The sequence below is a fragment of the Neoarius graeffei genome, chromosome 18, assembly GCF_027579695.1.
Source record: "Neoarius graeffei isolate fNeoGra1 chromosome 18, fNeoGra1.pri, whole genome shotgun sequence".
Lineage (NCBI taxonomy): Eukaryota > Metazoa > Chordata > Actinopteri > Siluriformes > Ariidae > Neoarius > Neoarius graeffei.
In genome coordinates, this window is record NC_083586.1 from 43,607,196 (window position 1) to 43,623,836 (window position 16,641).

Consider the following 16,641-nt stretch of genomic DNA (forward strand, 5'->3'; position numbering starts at 1 on the left):
ATTCTGAAGGTTTATTGTTATTAATATTGAATAAAAAGTAACTGGGATATATCATTGTTAATTATCATTCAAATTTTAGGTAAATTATTTTAATTTGCATCTTATACGGATTTTATAAGGGAAATACGGATTTTGGAGGTTGGTTATACAGGTTTGATTGAACAAAGGTTGACATGTATGCATTTGTGGGGTCGATTAAATGCTCAAAATGGCCAGAAAAATGTCTTGACTATATTTTCTATTCATTTTACAACTTATGGTGGTAAATAAAAGTGTGACTTTTCATAGAGAACACAAAATTGTCTGGGTGACCCCAAACTTTTGAACGGTAGTGTATGATTCCCAGGGAAGCACTGAACCAAAAGGAAAAAGACTCGAATAGTGGTTAAATGAGGGTTATGTAAACGGGAGCCGATGATGATGATGGCGACGCACCGGGAGAGGACATGGGTGATTTGATGATGGCTTCGGGTCGAGGGGCGACCGGTTGGACAGGCCGCGTCTGCTTAGCTGCCAACTTCTTCAGGCTAACTCTTCTTTTCTCAAACATGTCCTCCATAGAGAGCTGCTTCTGGAAGACCCGCTCCACCTGATCCTGGAACATGATCCATCACAAAAAACAGGTTGCTAACACTATCGTTATTGTGTTGCGGCTTTTTTTTCTCGGTGTATTGCATTATATTTAACTGCGTACGATTCATTATATCCAAATGTATATGAATAAAGAAAACAATCACACAAAGGTAGGGTTTTTAAATCTTCTGATTCATGGCGTCGAAATGAACAGATACACACGTGATAATATGGCAGTAGACTGATATAGAGGTCATAAACATGAGTTAAGGAACAAGCTGCTTACTCGAAAATCTGTCGTCAGCACGGACTCGTACTCCTTCCAGATGCCAGCTAAGTCTGTCAACTTGTGCTGATTGGCTGTATCCAGGTAACGCTCGATCTCCTGCAGTGCTGCTTCTGCGCCGTCCTGCGATTGACACTTGTCAACAAGCTGAGATGCTAGAAGGTAAATTCCATCATCACACCATCTGGTAGCCTGGTGGAGTGGAGAGAGAAAGAGAAATGGATGAAAAACTAATAATGGAGCCTTAGTTATGGAAAATGTCACGAGTTATTAGTTTACATACTGACACCTAAAAAAATAAAAACGGTGACGTTGTGTTTGAAGGTTTTTCAACCAAATCTCTATTTACTGAATCTGCAGCATGTGTGTGAGATTAATACAGCCAAAAATTTCAGCATGTTCCTTGTACTTAAAAAATAAATAAATCAATAAATAAAGAACATGTTCACTCCCGCCAAAAAAAAAAAGCTTCAATGAGGCTGTCGCTGGGCGGCACAGTGGTGTAGTGGTTAGCGCTGTCGCCTCACAGCAAGAAGGTCTGGGTTCAAGCCCCGTGGCCGGCGAGGGCCTTTCTGTGCGGAGTTTGCATGTTCTCCCCGTGGGTTTCCTCCGGGTGCTCTGGTTTCCCCCGCAATCCAAAGACATGCAGGTTAGGTTAACTGGTGACTCTAAATTGAGCGTAGGTGTGAATGTGAGTGTGAATGGTTGTCTGTGTCTATGTGTCAGCCCTGTGATGACCTGGCGACTTGTCCAGGGTGTACCCCGCCTTTCGCCCGTAGTCAGCTGGGATAGGCTCCAGCTTGCCTGCGACCCTGTAGAACAGGATAAAGCGGCTAGAGATAATGAGATGAGATGAGGCTGTCGCTCATACCAGCCAAGATGCCCATAGAATCATAAATATGACTGGTGGCGCCACCATCTTGACAACTTTTATGCAAACCCACCTAGTGAACATTGCATGCGAGTTTGACCGAAATTCGATCAATCCTGTAGGAGTAGCAGCAATTTTTGTAAATTGTGGATGGACGACGGACGGACGATGGACGCGTGATTGCATAAGTTCATCTGGCTGCAGGCCAGCTGTTAAATTATGTCATTAAACATTTAGGGGAAACACTTTTGTAGCATTTTTCCATGAATTATTCTTCAGTCTGAGATTTCAAATGAAAAGTAACCCTTTAATTGACATAATTTGTCCTCTAAAACATAAAACTCAAGTGTAGTGCAAGGACAGTCTCTCTTTAGTGGTTCAAGTATCCATATTTTTATCCGAATTTAACCTGAAGTGGGCGTGGCCTATCACTATTCCACTGGAAAAATTGAAACACCGAAAAGAGGTAGCACTCGAGTGTCAGCATGACCAGTGACTTCTGACTCGGACAGTTCCTCAACCTCAGCTACATCTCTCGAGTTCATAACTGGTCCCTAAAAATGTTGGTGGGTTTATTTTTGATTTTTTTTTCGAACAAATTTCATTGGCTCTAGTTTCCAAAATATAAACAAACTAGTAGCTTTATTTAAACCATGTGACCCCGACCAGGCAGTTACAAGGATATTGTAAATGGATTACACAGTGCTGTATGTTCATGTTAATGAATGTGGCCTTTCTTTGTCCCGCAAGCTGCGTATCTGACCACTCGCTCACCCCCATGTGCAAATGAAAACCGCCAGCTTGTGCAACTTTTTTGTTACATCCTGGACATAATAATAATAATAATAATAATAATAATAATAAAAATTGTGTGCCTCTTATTCATATCTGTACTCGTATTCATTTAGAACACATTAACTGTACATGCTGAATAATGTATTTATATCCAGTTACATCTACATGTTGGAAAGTGGATAAAAGCTTTGCTGCAGTTTGTAGAGTTCTACCTTTGAATTCATGTCATACAGGCAGACGATCTGAACATTTATTACACATTTATTGTGCTTATACCGCCATTATGAGCAAGTTTTGTATAAACAGGTTTTTCTTTGTTTTTGTTTTTTTCCCCTCAGTACAGAATAATGTGTCAAAATTCATGTCCATGGTAATCACGTGCATTAAAGAAAGAATGGATAGAGCTTAGGTTGAAAAACACCAGAGAACTCCTTTAAGACAGAGTCTTACCTTCTCTAGACTGGAGTGGAGCTCCATGGCTTTGAGCAGGTGGGTCTTTTTGGCTTTCAAAACAGCTCCCACGTCCTCACACACGGTCCTGAGCTCGGAGCATTTGGGCAATATGGAGTCCACAGCATAGTGAGAGTTCCCGATCAGTGTATCTCCTTCAGCGGCCAGAGCCAGAGCCCGGTCCAGCACATCCTGCACAGCGAGAGAGAGAGAGAGAGCACAGCAGAGAGTGCGAGAGAGACAGAGAGCGCAGCAGAGAGAGAGCGACAGAGAGAGAGCAACAGAGAGTGCAGCAGAGAGAGACAGAGAGAGAGAGAGAGAGACAGAGAGAGCAACAGAGAACGCAGCAGAGAGAGCAACAGAAAGAGAGAGAAAGACAGAGTGACAGAGAGCAACAGAGAGCGCAGCAGAGAGAGCGACAGAGAGTGCAGCAGAGAGAGAGAGAGACAGAGAGTGACAGAGAGCAACAGAAAGAGAGATAGAGAGCAACAGAGAGAGACAGAGTGACAGACAGAGAGCGCAGCAGAGAGAGTGTGTGACAGAGCACAGCAGAGAGAGACAGAGAGCGACAGAGAGAGCAACAGAGAGAGAAAGACAGTGACAGAGAGCAACAGAGAGACAGAGAGAGCAACAGAGAGCGCAGCAGAGAGAGCGACAGAGAGTGCAGCAGAGACAGAGAGACAGAGAGCGACAGAGAGAGAAAGACAGAGTGACAGAGAGACAGAGATTGACAGAGAGAGAGCAACAGAGAGCGCAGCAGAGAGAGAGCGACAGAGAGTGCAGCAAAGAGAGAGACAGAGAGCGACAGAGAGCAACAGAGAGCGCAGCAGAGAGAGAGAGAGAGAGAGAACAGCGAGCAAGAGAGAGCGTGACAGAGTGAGTGACAGAGACAGCGAGAGAGCGACAGAGAGAGCGCGACAGAGAGAGAGCACGACAGAGACAGACAGCAAGAGTGTGACAGAGAGAGCAACAGAGACAGAGAGAGAGAGAAACAGAGAGAGAGAGAGAGAGAGAGAGAGCGAGAGATCAAAGCCCTTCATTTCTTTCAGTAATATTTTTAGCTATTTAGTGAACCAGAATTTTTACCCTACACCTGCATTAGCTTTATATAAAGATCAACACCAAATCCTGAAATGCCTCAGCAGTTCAATCAGTTTCAGGTCACTAAGTGTGGCGACTAGACCTGTCACAATTATAACATAATCCTCTTATCAGGATTAGCTGAGCTGATCAGGATTAATCATTAGGTTGCTAAACATTCATTTACTTCCGTATAAATACTGATAATGAATATTAAGTAAACACGACATTTGTTCGCAGTTCTTTCATACGCGCCCGTCAGAGACTCTCTGCTTTTACTCTTAATGCCAAGGGCTGCTACAGTGTTGGTAACTAATCCCACGTTATTTTTTTAAAAGCAAGTTAAAAATAAGCACTGGATAAAACCCATCTATCTTATGGAAATAAAGATATAAATTTCGTTGTCTGGTGGTGAAGCGTTTGTGATACAGTGCCTTACACTTCCCTGTGTAAGGCACCGTGGTGGGTCCCTGTGGTGGTATGCTGGGTGCGATTTGCTGGAGGGGATGGTGGGGATCATCCCCCCCTCTGGTTTTTATCTCTGCTGAAAAAAAATCCTCGGGGACAACCCCGTCAATAAAACAAACAAACAAACCAAAAAAAAAAAAAGTTGACATGACAGGCATGTTGTGACACAGTTTTCTATGGTCTACATTGCACTCACTTTCAAAATGACCCAAAGTGGCAGCTTTGATGTTCACGAACGTCTAGGGTTGCCAACCGTCCCGTATTGGGCGGGACATCCCGTTTTTTGGGTAATTTTAATTTGTCCCGTCAGGGACAGATCCTGCCCCTCACTCCAATGCTGTGGTGTAAATCGCGTAATTGCCGTGAGAAGCGCTATTACCGCGAATCGCGGTCATCTGCGATTTAAAACCATTCACTGTTGCCATATCCTGAATTTTTAATCTATACTGACAAAATAGGCATCAAATTAAACTAGAGCAGATGGTGCAGCCAGTGGCTACAGCCTAACTGTTCGATAAGGATAGCAGATAGCTTAAAAAAACCCTTCCGAAACAGGATAGACCTCAGCCTATAGTAGGGGAGCTTTTCTGCCTCACTCCTGCCTTTGTGATGTCTTTCTCTCTTCTTCTTCTGCTATGAAGCATTGCAGAAGGTTCTTAGGGTTTTCAAATGGACAATTAAGCAAATATCAGGGTTTTACAGCTACAGCAAATCATTTTTCAGTTTATGACATTGCCTTCATAAATATGGCCTGATGAATTATTTGACCAAAGTATAAAAGAGAAAAATGAGACAATATTAGAATTGTTTGTTATTTTGCATTAAGTTACTTAAAAATATCCATTAATTGGTCTATTAATTTTTAAAAGCTCTATTTTAGAAATGAATTTGTAGTGGCCTACATTTGAAACACTCACCTAAAGGCGATTCGGTACTGTAACTATTTTGGGGCGCTGGGGTGCGTGTACAGGGCCGGTACCGGTACTTGTCCGCACCCGGAACAAATGCCGCTTTTCCACTACAAACGCGGCTGAGTCGGGCTGAGCCGTGCCGTGCTGAGTCGGGCTGAGCCGTGCCGTGCTGAGTCGGGCTGAGCGGGGCTGTTGGAGTTGCATTTCGACTACAACCGCGCTGAACCGTGCTGGCTGGAAGTGGGTGGACACATTGGGTGGAGTTAGCGAAAGTGGGTGGACGTCACGTGATGTCGTTAAGCAGCGCAAACAGTGACATCATCAGTGATCTTTTAAGCGGTAGTCTCACAACCCGAATAGTAAACAATAAACATGGAGGACATGGAGTCGTTAGTGTTGCTGGTCTTGGTTCTGTGGCTTGTTGTCACCGACAACACGGACAGATACTGGCAAGAGCGTATAGATGAGGCGAGGCGCATAAGGCTTCAGAAATTCTCGTAATTCGTAATTCTTCTTCTTCCGGGTTTGCAGTGTTTACAGATCCCAGCGCGCTCGCGGGGCATGTGAGGACACTCCTCCTCACCAATCAGTGCACAGGGGAGTGTCTGCTCACGCCCCCAGCCTCACTCGGCTCAGTTTGGCTCGCTTCAGCCCCACTCCAAAACGGTGCGAGTTTTAGGGGCTAAGCAGGGCTGAAGCGAGCTGAGTCGTGCTGGTTTTTGGTAGTCGAAACGCGAGCCGTGTCGGGCTGAAGTGAGCTGAAGCGAGCTGAAGTGAGCTGAAAAAGGGTAGTGGAAAAGGGCCAAAAGTGTCCCTCATTTGGAAATGAGAAAGTTGGCAACCCTACGAACATCCCCAGCAAATAGATACATTGTAGATAATCAGATTGTGAACATGGATTTAGCGCCATGAATCACATCCTTACTGATGAGCGCAACAGAATGAATGCATCCACACTGAACAGCCTTCTTTTCCTCGCGGTCAATGGGCCAGACGTGCGTTCCTTCCCTGCTGAGAAATTCGCAGAAATGTGGATTAAAGAAGAGCGAAACGCGGCGGATAGCGCATCAACGGGAAAGCAGAAAAGGCCACATGAACTGCGCCATCAGAGCAAACTGTTCATTTAGTATTCATGTATTTCAGTGATTTTCGAGTCACTGTCCATTTAATCTGGAGGGAGAGAAACATCACAGCAACGCGACAAGCAATGCGAACTTTGTTGTGTGTTAGTGTTCGTGTATTTAGTCAGAGAGATAGGAAGATGAATTTACTATCTCTGGTTTAGTGTTCGTTTTCATTTAGTGTTATGCATTTGATATCATCGGATGTTATTGAGCTGTTAGCCTATTGTTACCTTAATTTTGTGACATTTCATGATTAAAAAAAAAAACATCCCCCCTTCTGGTTTTTTGACAAATCGCACCCTGGTGGTATGTGTATATGTAAGTCATTCAAACAGTCACAAAAGCCATTAAAATTCAGGTCGATGCATTACCATGCTCTCTGAAGTATGGAGCGCTGCTAAAAATGTGTTTGTTTTTATCAGAAAAAAAAATTGTTCTAATAGCTCTTTAACAAATAGTTTGCATCAGCGTTCTTTATACAGAGCTAAATATTATATACCAAGTCATGACCAGAACTTTAAACTGTCGACTTAATAATGAAGAGATAAATCAGTACGAGCAGGGTTTATTTTCTAAAGATACAGCCCGGATCAAAACCAAAAACAGTTCTACTAATTTATATTTATATTATTTTTTTTTCTATTGGTGTATCATTTTTATATATGCAAATACTACATGAAGTTAAATATCTTTTCTGTTTTCCTTGAAACACCCAATGTTCTTCATTAAGACTGTAGACTAATAGTTCTTTAAAGAATAAAAGCAACAAAAATGCCAGCATGGCCGGACTTGTGTTTAACAGCCCTGCTGTAGTGTGTGTGTGTGTGTATATATATGCGTGCGTGTGTGTTTGTAGGGGAAAAGGAACCTGCAGTGCATCCAAGCACTGTTTTCTCTCCTCCCCCTCTTCAGCCCATAGCATCAAAGCTGCAGAATTACAGACACACACCACCTCACGCTAGCGTTTAAAACTAATGGCACCCCTGCAGTTCAGCAAGTACTACAAGCTCTGCTCAAAAATGGAGCCAAGACCAGCTCTGCAATTTAGCAACACGCTAATGCGACCGTGCCAACCAGGACTCATGTGATGTCATTACTTCTTTGCAATATTAGTGTTTCTATCACAGTAGGAAAGATTTTGCGTACAGTCTTTGTTTTGATAAAGGACATGACTTTGCTGAAAATGATGACGGCAGACAGAAAAAAAAGAACCCGACACACACGTAGATGGTAGCTGTATCAGCAAATGAATGCTGTCTTCCTGATTAATAACATCTGCCTGATTAATAATGACCAACTAGATCTAGATCTAACCGGGGACGAAGGAGGAGTATCTCACTCGTACACACATGGCACACAGTCACTATGATGGATGAGCTTTATGAGGTTTGTATATGTGTGTGCGCGTGTGTGTGTGTATACTGGGGGCAGGTTCTTACCGTATAGCTTGGTAGGAACCAAAATACTTTCCAAAACTGCAGCTCTCATCAATGCAACCAACCAACCAACCAACCAACCAACCAACCAACTCACTCACTCACTCACTCACTCACTCACTCACTCACTCACTCACTCACTCAATCGTTTTCTTACTGAGATTAAGTTTAGAGATAAATTTAGGCGTCGGCATAGCATTAATTAATTACTTTAATAATCATGTCATTTGAAAGTCCTCACAAGTATAGTAAGACAAACGTGTGTGTATTCGGGGGAAGTGAATTTCTGTGTCTTCTTTTATGCCATTTAAATATGCAGGATCACACGATATACACGCACTGACCACGTTAAAAGGAACACGACTCATTCGTGTGATTACCCATAGCGGCTGATCATCACTCAGTTCTGCGTCCGAGGTGTTGAGAGTGGTCGCTGGGGTTTTTCACCAATGCTGGTGAGCCTGTGCGAGCCTGTGTTTTGTATTCCGAGATGCTTTTCTGCTCACCACAGTTGTAAAGAGTGGTTATTTGAGTCAGCCTTCCTGTCAGCTCCTGGCCATTCTCACCTCACCTCTCTCATCAGCAAGATCACTCAGTGGATTTATTTTATTGTCAAAACTCTCGAGACTGTTGTGCAGGAAAGTTCCACATCAGCGCTTTCTGAAATACTCAAACCAGCCCATCTGACACCAACAGCCATGTCATGATATACTCAAAGTCACATTTTTCTTCATTCTGATGTTTGATGTGAACATGATTTGAAGCTTTTGACCTGTGACTGGATGATTTTATGCACTGAGCTGCTGCAACACGATTGGCTGATCAGATAACTGCATGAATAAGCAGGTGTAGGGCTGTTCCAAATATGGTTTTATTGATAGTTCTAGGGGGCGGCACGGTGGTGTAGTGGTTAGCGCTGTCGCCTCACAGCAAGAAGGTCCGGGTTCGAGCCCCGTGGCCGGCGAGGGCCTTTCTGTGCGGAGTTTGCATGTTCTCCCCGTGTCCGTGTGGGTTTCCTCCGGGTGCTCCGGTTTCCCCCACAGTCCAAAGACATGCAGGTTAGGTTAACTGGTGACTCTAAATTGACCGTAGGTGTGAATGTGAGTGTGAATGGTTGTCTGTGTCTATGTGTCAGCCCTGTGATGACCTGGCGACTTGTCCAGGGTGTACCCTGCCTTTCGCCTGTAGTCAGCTGGGATAGGCTCCAGCTTGCCGCGACCCTGTAGAACAGGATAAAGCGGCTAGAGATAATGAGATGAGATGATAGTTCTAGTCGCCAACATTAATCACGGCAAAACTAAATCCATTACAATCTCATGAATTTGTATACTTACACAGGTTCTCTCTTCGTGACTGGTCAGCTCCTTCAGGATGTGCTCACCATGGGCGGGGCTTATTCCCACCTCAGAGAAGCTGGATAGTTTATCAGCTACCTGATCCAAATGGGCTCGGACCTGAAACCCAGGGCATAAAACGCAACTGATCAGAAAACCTGATGTGCAACAGGTTGAGGCAGCCATCCTGAGTGCATTTATCATCTCTCTCTCTCACACACACACACACACACACACACACGAGATCCCATACCTCCCTGAAGTTTTGTTCAAAATAGCGCAGCTGAAGACACTGTTCCAGCTTGGTCTGATGCCTTTCCCAGAAGTCATCAAATGCCGTTTCGGTCTCATCCAACTGCCCGAGTAGCCTGGAGAGCCAAAAAGAGACAGAAAGGAGAGTGAAAAAAGACAGAGTTAATGATAATGATAAACTAGGGGTGCCAAAATATTTATGACATCATATAAAGGTTATTGCATTTCTCTTGCATACCCTTTAGCTTGCACACAAACACATAGATTTCATTGAGAAGATGTGTATGCACGCAAGTTCTCCATCTGCCCCTGAAGGAAGGCAAGCTAATACAAGCACAAGCTGCCACTGGAGTTTTCTGAGTGTCTCAAAATAAACCAGCCTCAGCCTCTGCTTTCTCTGTGACATTATATAATATCGGCCATGCTCGAGTTATAAAACACACTCCAGACCTGTCCCTGAGCACTGAATCAACAGCTACTGTACACAGGAGGATGTTAAAATAACACAATTTTAATAATACTGGTGGACACACACACACACACACACACACACACACACACACACACACCCACACACACCTCTGCACAGTAGCCAGGTTCTCCAGCTCATCGTGGTTCATGCTGTAGTTTGGATCTGATGCCAGCGGCTCATTGATGCTGTCCAGCAAGCGTCCACCCTGACCCAGAGCGATCTTCAGATCCTCCTGCACACAGGAAGACACGCAGATCGAAAGAAAAGAAGAAGGAAAATGCAGAAAGAAGGAAACAAGGAAAGGCATCAAAAGAGAAAGTAGAAATAAATATAAGGGAATAAAAGAACAGAAGGACAGGGAAGGAAATGGGAGAAAAATAAAGGAAGGAAGACAGAAAAGGTAAGAAAGAAAGAAAGAAAGAAAGAAAGAAAGAAAGAAAGAAAGAAAGAAAGAAAGAAAGAAAGAAAGAAAGAAAGAAAGAAAGAAAGAAAGAAAGAAAGAAAGAAAGAAAGAAAGAAAGAAAGAAAGAGAAATGGATGGATGAAGGAAGGAAGGAAGGAAGGAAGGAAGGAAGGAAGGAAGGAAGGAAGGAAGGATGGATGTGTGGAAGAAAAAGATTTAGGAAAGAAGGCAAGAGAAGGAAGTGAGGAACAAAAAAGAAAAGCCAGAGAAGCAAAATGGAAGGAAGGACAGACCAAAAGAACGAAAGAGAAAAAGAGGGAAATAAAGAGGGAAATTAACGAATAAATGAAGGAAGGACGGATACAAGTGGAAGAAAATAAAAATATAGGAAAGAAAGTAAGACAAGGAAATGAGAAACAAAATGAAAAAGAAAGGCAGAGGAGAAAAATGGAAGGAAGGAAAAAATGCAAGAGGAAGAAAGACAGCGAAGTGAATGAATAAAAGAAGGAAGGAAGGAAGGAAGGAAGGAAGGAAGGAAGGAAGGAAGGAAGGAAGGAAGGAAGGAGATGAGTGGAAGAAATAAAGATATTGTAAAGAAGGCAAGAGAAGAAAGTGAGAAACAAAAAAAGGAGGAGAAGAAAAGTAGAGGTAAATGAATTATTCAATTATGTAAAACGGAGGAAAAAAATGAACAAGAAGGAAAGGAAGAAAGGGAAGAAAAGATGAGAGGAAAAATAGAAGGAAGGACAGAAAAAGAAAAATGCTTTTTGATGAATCCTGTAGCAAGTCTAATTAACAGCCTCAGTTCTGAATCCTGTGTTTGATGTTAAAATGCTGATCGTCTCTGTGGACTCTGGGATTAATCCAGTTCTGAACTAATACACACCAAGCCAGGAGCTTGGTTCAGTCATGTACCATCATGTGATATTGAACGTCCTCTTCCTCACCTTCATCTTCTCTTTCTTTTCGGTGTGAGCGCTCAGCAGGGTGGACGTTGCCTCGACGTCATTGGGCAGCTCCGTCTCAGCCAGCTCCGTCCCGAACGCCTGCAGCGTCTGAGCCGTCTTCTTCACCATCAGCGCAAAGCCTTCGATGGCCTACAGGCGTTCGGCACAAACCACACAACACTGGGTTCACTCACATGTTACAGTTTGGACTGCTTATAAAACAGCAGCATGCATAACAGTGAAAGAGAGGTGTGAAAGTCGGCCAAATGCAATTAGTAAACACTTAAGTTTGAGTCCTGTAAAAATAAATACAGTACAACACATACTGAACCTCCCCCGTCTACACTAAAGCACCAAATATACACTAGGGCTGAATTTAACATGACCACATGATCAATAAATATCCACAGTTTTGTTCCCCGAAGGAACATCGATCAGAACTGAATTCACATGATAAATGAGAGAGGAGATATAATTCCAGTCAGAAGATTTGTGAAGTTGACCTAATTACTACGGTAATTTGTTAGCAAAAAACAGACAATACAATGACTAAATGTTGTGCACAAGGTCAAGTTCTTTGAAATAAAACAATCAGAAATGAAATCCATTGAGAACTGAGAGAGGGAGGAGACACGAGTTAACTGAAAATAAACAAAGTTGTAAACAAACAAATTGTTTGCAACAAGAAACTCAACAAACAAATGACCAAGTTTTGTTCCTCATGGGAAGATCTGCCAAAACATCAATCAGACCTGGAACTGGGTGAAAAAAATGAGTCCGAAAACTCATTTAGATGACCTAATTAGCAGTTCGTTAGCAAAAATTGACGATACAATGACCAAGTGTTGTACGGAAGGTCTAGTTCTGTCAAACGAAACAATCAGAACTGAAATCCATTGAGAACTGATGGAGGAGATATGATTTAACTGAAAATAAACAAAGTCGTAACAGGAAAATCAACACACGACCAAGTTTTGTTCCTCATGGGAAGATCTGCCCAAAACATCGATCAGAACTGGAATCGGATGAGAAATGAGAGAGGAGATACAATTCTAGTGAGAGGCCTGGAAAATTCATTAATTTGGCCCGATTATAGCAAAAAATTTGGCAAAACAACGACTAAGTTTTGTGCGGAATGACGAGTTCTTTCAAACAAAACAATCGGAACGGAAATCTGTGGAGAGCTGACGGAGGAGATACAGTTTAACGGAATTGTGGACGACGGACGGATGACAGACGCCACGCCATGGCAACGGCTCACCGGCCTTACGGCCAGATGAGCTAAAAACAGAAGGTGTCTCGTTGCGCTAGTTACTGATTCTGATGATATTTTTGAATAAAACATCAGTTCAGCAAATACAAAGAAGTGAAAATCATTTATCTGCCGTGTAATTACTACAGATGTAATGTTACTGCAAAACAACAAGTAATTATGAATTAATTATTTACAGCATGAACAAATTATGATAATTGATACACTACATTTGTTGGAATGTTGGCTAAATAACGAAGACCTGCCTGAATTAGTGTTTATTTAATCCATAACTAAAATCAGTCCATATATTAGTGTAAATTATAAATTTATTTGATATTCACAATGCAATGCAGAAAACTTATATGTGCAAACGAACCCCCAACTGCACGTTAATGTACTTGTTCATGTTGATGAAATTAACATCAGTTAACACAAACGTTAACTCGTTTAATATCACTCATGGCATGTTGACGTGTTGATGCACTGACTGTATTTCCAGCTGCGAGGGAAATCCTACGTTTATAATAATGCACTCGTTGCGATACATTATCATTTCTATCGTAACAATGGGCTTGTATGATGGACACGACGCACAAATGGATTTAATAAAACGTATGTAATTGTTGATGTCTTCTACTAGGAGCTGTTCGGTTAGCGTTTATGGAAGGAGTCCCCAGTGTCAGCGTAACAGGAGATATGTTGTTTTGACAGAAGTGCTAACAGGAAGTAACTTGCTTCATGGACGTTCCACAAAATTAAATGGATCAAAATGGACAAGTGTAGTGTAGTTCTCTCTGCTCGGTTGCTGTCAGTACTTACAGTGCGGTGTGAGATCCACTTCTCGTGGCAATACTCCTGAGTGCCTCCCAACTCCTGGGTCAGCTGGGAGCGGTCTATGTAGCTGTGTAGCTCAGTGACTGAACTAAGCATGATCACCTGCAACACACAATTTTCACGTATTATCATATAACATGCTCTAGGGGAAAGCGTCAGCAATTAAAAAGTCATGAGTGTAGTAATGAAGCACACTGAACCAGCAAATAAGTGGGTGTGGGTGTGTGCGTTCACCCAATTAAAGAAATTGCTAATACGAAGCTTAATGACAAAACTGACATAGAGAAGGAAATGAGCTTCATAAGTCCAAATCCACTACCAACTACTACTACTTTATCAAAAGCCAATACAATAAAAAGTAAATACTTGTATTATGTAAAATAGTCGGTATTCAAGGATACGCTTCCTTTTGCTGTGATGCTGTACTCAATTCAGTAAAGTTTTCTTTATGAGGTGCTTTTAACGCTAGACAGTGGCAAGGAAAAGTGATATTATTTATACTTTTCAACTGTTAACGCAGCTGTTGTTGTCTATCCCTTATATCGTACACATTCAAGGCATTGATGTAAGAGACTCCTTTAAGTTTCCTAAACGTAATCCGTAATGCATCAAGCTGTAAATGATGCAATGGGCTTTTAGAAACTTTCAAAATATAGGCCAGTTGTCCTAATGGACTCATAATTGAATCATTCAAGAAGTTGGCACAAATCAAGTCCCAGTAATGAACAAATTTTAGCCTGAAAGGCTCAACTGAACAGCAAGATAACAAAGGAACTAGTTAAAGAGTTGGAGGCATCAAGTACCAAAGTATTAATACGGTTCTAGATCACCATGGCCTGAAAGGCTGCCAGGCAAAAAAGAAGCCCCTAGTCCAAGACGAACGCAAAAAAAAAAAGCCAGACTGAAGTTTGGAGGTAAGCACCAGGATTAAAGGCCTCTGCATGCTCTTGCGACAAGGCTTTCGCAGATAGCTTTTCGCAGACAGTTGTAATTTATCGTTGAGCGGGGAGTAATAGGCGTGCGCGATGTTATTCACCGCCACAACGCAAGGGGGCGCAAAGTCGCGAAATCGCTAGGAGTAGTTGGTGGGTGTGGTTAGTGGACTGTTTATCCTCCGGTTACTTATAATGACTAGAACTGGAGTTGTATAGCTGTACGTACTTCCTCACTTCCTCGATCAACCGCTCTTCGTGCTGCTCCATCTTCGCTCGTGTTTTTAAAAATGGCGGTCGTGAAAACAAATCAAACCGGGAAAGTAGGGAAGTGGAAGTGCATGTACAGCAGATGTAGAGTGGACCAATCAGAGCCCTCTTGTCTGCGACGCTGTCTGCGAGGCTTCTGCGGTGGTCACAATTTTTGGGAGGTGCGCGCAGAGCGTCTGCGAAGGGGGGTGGGCTACGCAGACGCCATCTGCGAGGACTGCGTTGTCAGCATAAATTGGCCTTAAGACTCCACCTTTTGGAGAAGTGCTCTCTGGTCAGATAAATAAAATAAACTGTCTGGCCGTGCTATTATATATGGAGGAAAAAGGATGAGGCTTTTAACTCGAAGAACTGTGAAGCATGGAGGTGGCAGCATCATGTTGTGGGGATGTTTTGCTGGAAAAGGGACTGATGCACTTCAGAAAACGCAGTAGATGGCATCAGGAGGATGGTGGATTATCTAGAAACGCTGAAGCAACACCTCAAGACATCAGCTAGAAAGTTAACACTTGATCCTAAGCAAAAGTGTAACAAAAGTTTGAAATATTGAATTTGAATGTCTTTAGCTGAGATGTATGAAATGCAACACCATCCTGTCGATGTTTTTGAACAGCATGTTTTATTCAAAAACACCGAGTCCCAAATTCACCGTATATGCTCAGTACATTGGATGTAACATTATGGCGTAATAGGACGTACAAAGTGCATGATATACCCAAGAGAAGACTATTTGAGACTCTGGCATAAAAAAAAAAAAGTGACTCGAATAAGATTTTGCTGAGAATTGCATGTTGAAAAACAGACAAATCAGAACTGATGCATAATTTAAACAGATCTGAAAATAGCTAAGAGAATAACGTGGTTGATCAGAACCTCACTTTTCTACACCATGGTACAGTCAGCAAACACGTTTGATGCTATTTTTCCCTTCAAAGACCTAATTCTTAGAAAAAACTGGAATAATATTAGCAGCATGAAACCTAAGTGTGTAGTCGCTGGAAATCCATGCCAAATGTGACCGTATTAAACAAAGGACGGATGACTAATGGCTATTAAAGGAGAACTGAAGGCAATTTTTTTTTTATCATCAAAATTCTATTTATCTCATTTTATTAAATATCGGAATGCATTTTTGATAGCTATTTTGTCACTGCTATAGCAAGTTATGAGTGTTTGAAATATGCTACGTAATGTATCAGTCCGTATACACTACCGTTCAAAAGTTTGGGGTCACCCAGACAATTTTGTGTTTTCCATGAAAAGTCACACTTTTATTTCCCACCATAAGTTGTAAAATGAATAGAAAATATAGTCAAGACATTTTTCTGGCCATTTTGAGCATTTAATCGACCCCACAAATTAATGTGATGCTCCAGAAACTCAATCTGCTCAAAGGAAGGTCAGTTTTATAGCTTCTCTAAAGAGCTCAACTGTTTTCAGCTGTGCTAACATGATTGTACAAGGGTTTTCTAATCATCCATTAGCCTTCTGAGGCAATGAGCAAACACATTGTACCATTAGAACACTGGAGTGAGAGTTGCTGGAAATGGGCCTCTATACACCTATGGAGATATTGCACCAAAAACCAGACATTTGCAGCTAGAATAGTCATTTACCACATTAGCAATGTATAGAGTGGATTTCTGATTAGTTTAAAGTGATCTTCATTGAAAAGAACAGTGCTTTTCTTTCAAAAATAAGGAAGTTTCAAAGTGATCCCAAACTTTTGAACGGTAGCGTATGTCAAAGCGATGGCCGTAAACGAGATTCGCTGAGACCTGTGCGAGACATCGTAGGACGGAAGTAAAACGTACAGCGGAAATCAAAGTGACCAACATCTGCCAACGTCGTCAAAAGACGCGCGCGCCCTCCTTCCAATGCTGATGTAATCAAGCTGGAAGTTTTTTTTGTTTTGATAGCAATCAGGAAAGTTTGAAGTAGGCAGTAA

At 42.2% G+C, this 16,641-nt stretch overlaps 1 protein-coding gene across 12 annotated transcripts in view; it reads right to left on the reverse strand.

Annotated features, from left to right (window-relative positions):
* Positions 1–16,641, reverse strand: part of mcf2la (mcf.2 cell line derived transforming sequence-like a) — a 167,897-nt gene that overhangs the window by 51,528 nt on the left and 99,728 nt on the right. For all 12 annotated transcript variants that reach the window (XM_060898873.1, XM_060898862.1, XM_060898863.1 and 9 more), the window contains 8 exons: positions 13,477–13,593; positions 11,403–11,552; positions 10,160–10,284; positions 9,582–9,696; positions 9,329–9,448; positions 2,976–3,167; positions 860–1,051; positions 436–595 (listed from right to left, as the gene is read on the reverse strand). In XM_060898873.1, coding sequence (XP_060754856.1) covers positions 436–595; positions 860–1,051; positions 2,976–3,167; positions 9,329–9,448; positions 9,582–9,696; positions 10,160–10,284; positions 11,403–11,552; positions 13,477–13,593 — 1,171 coding nt within the window. The remainder of the gene's footprint in view (positions 1–435; positions 596–859; positions 1,052–2,975; positions 3,168–9,328; positions 9,449–9,581; positions 9,697–10,159; positions 10,285–11,402; positions 11,553–13,476; positions 13,594–16,641) is intronic.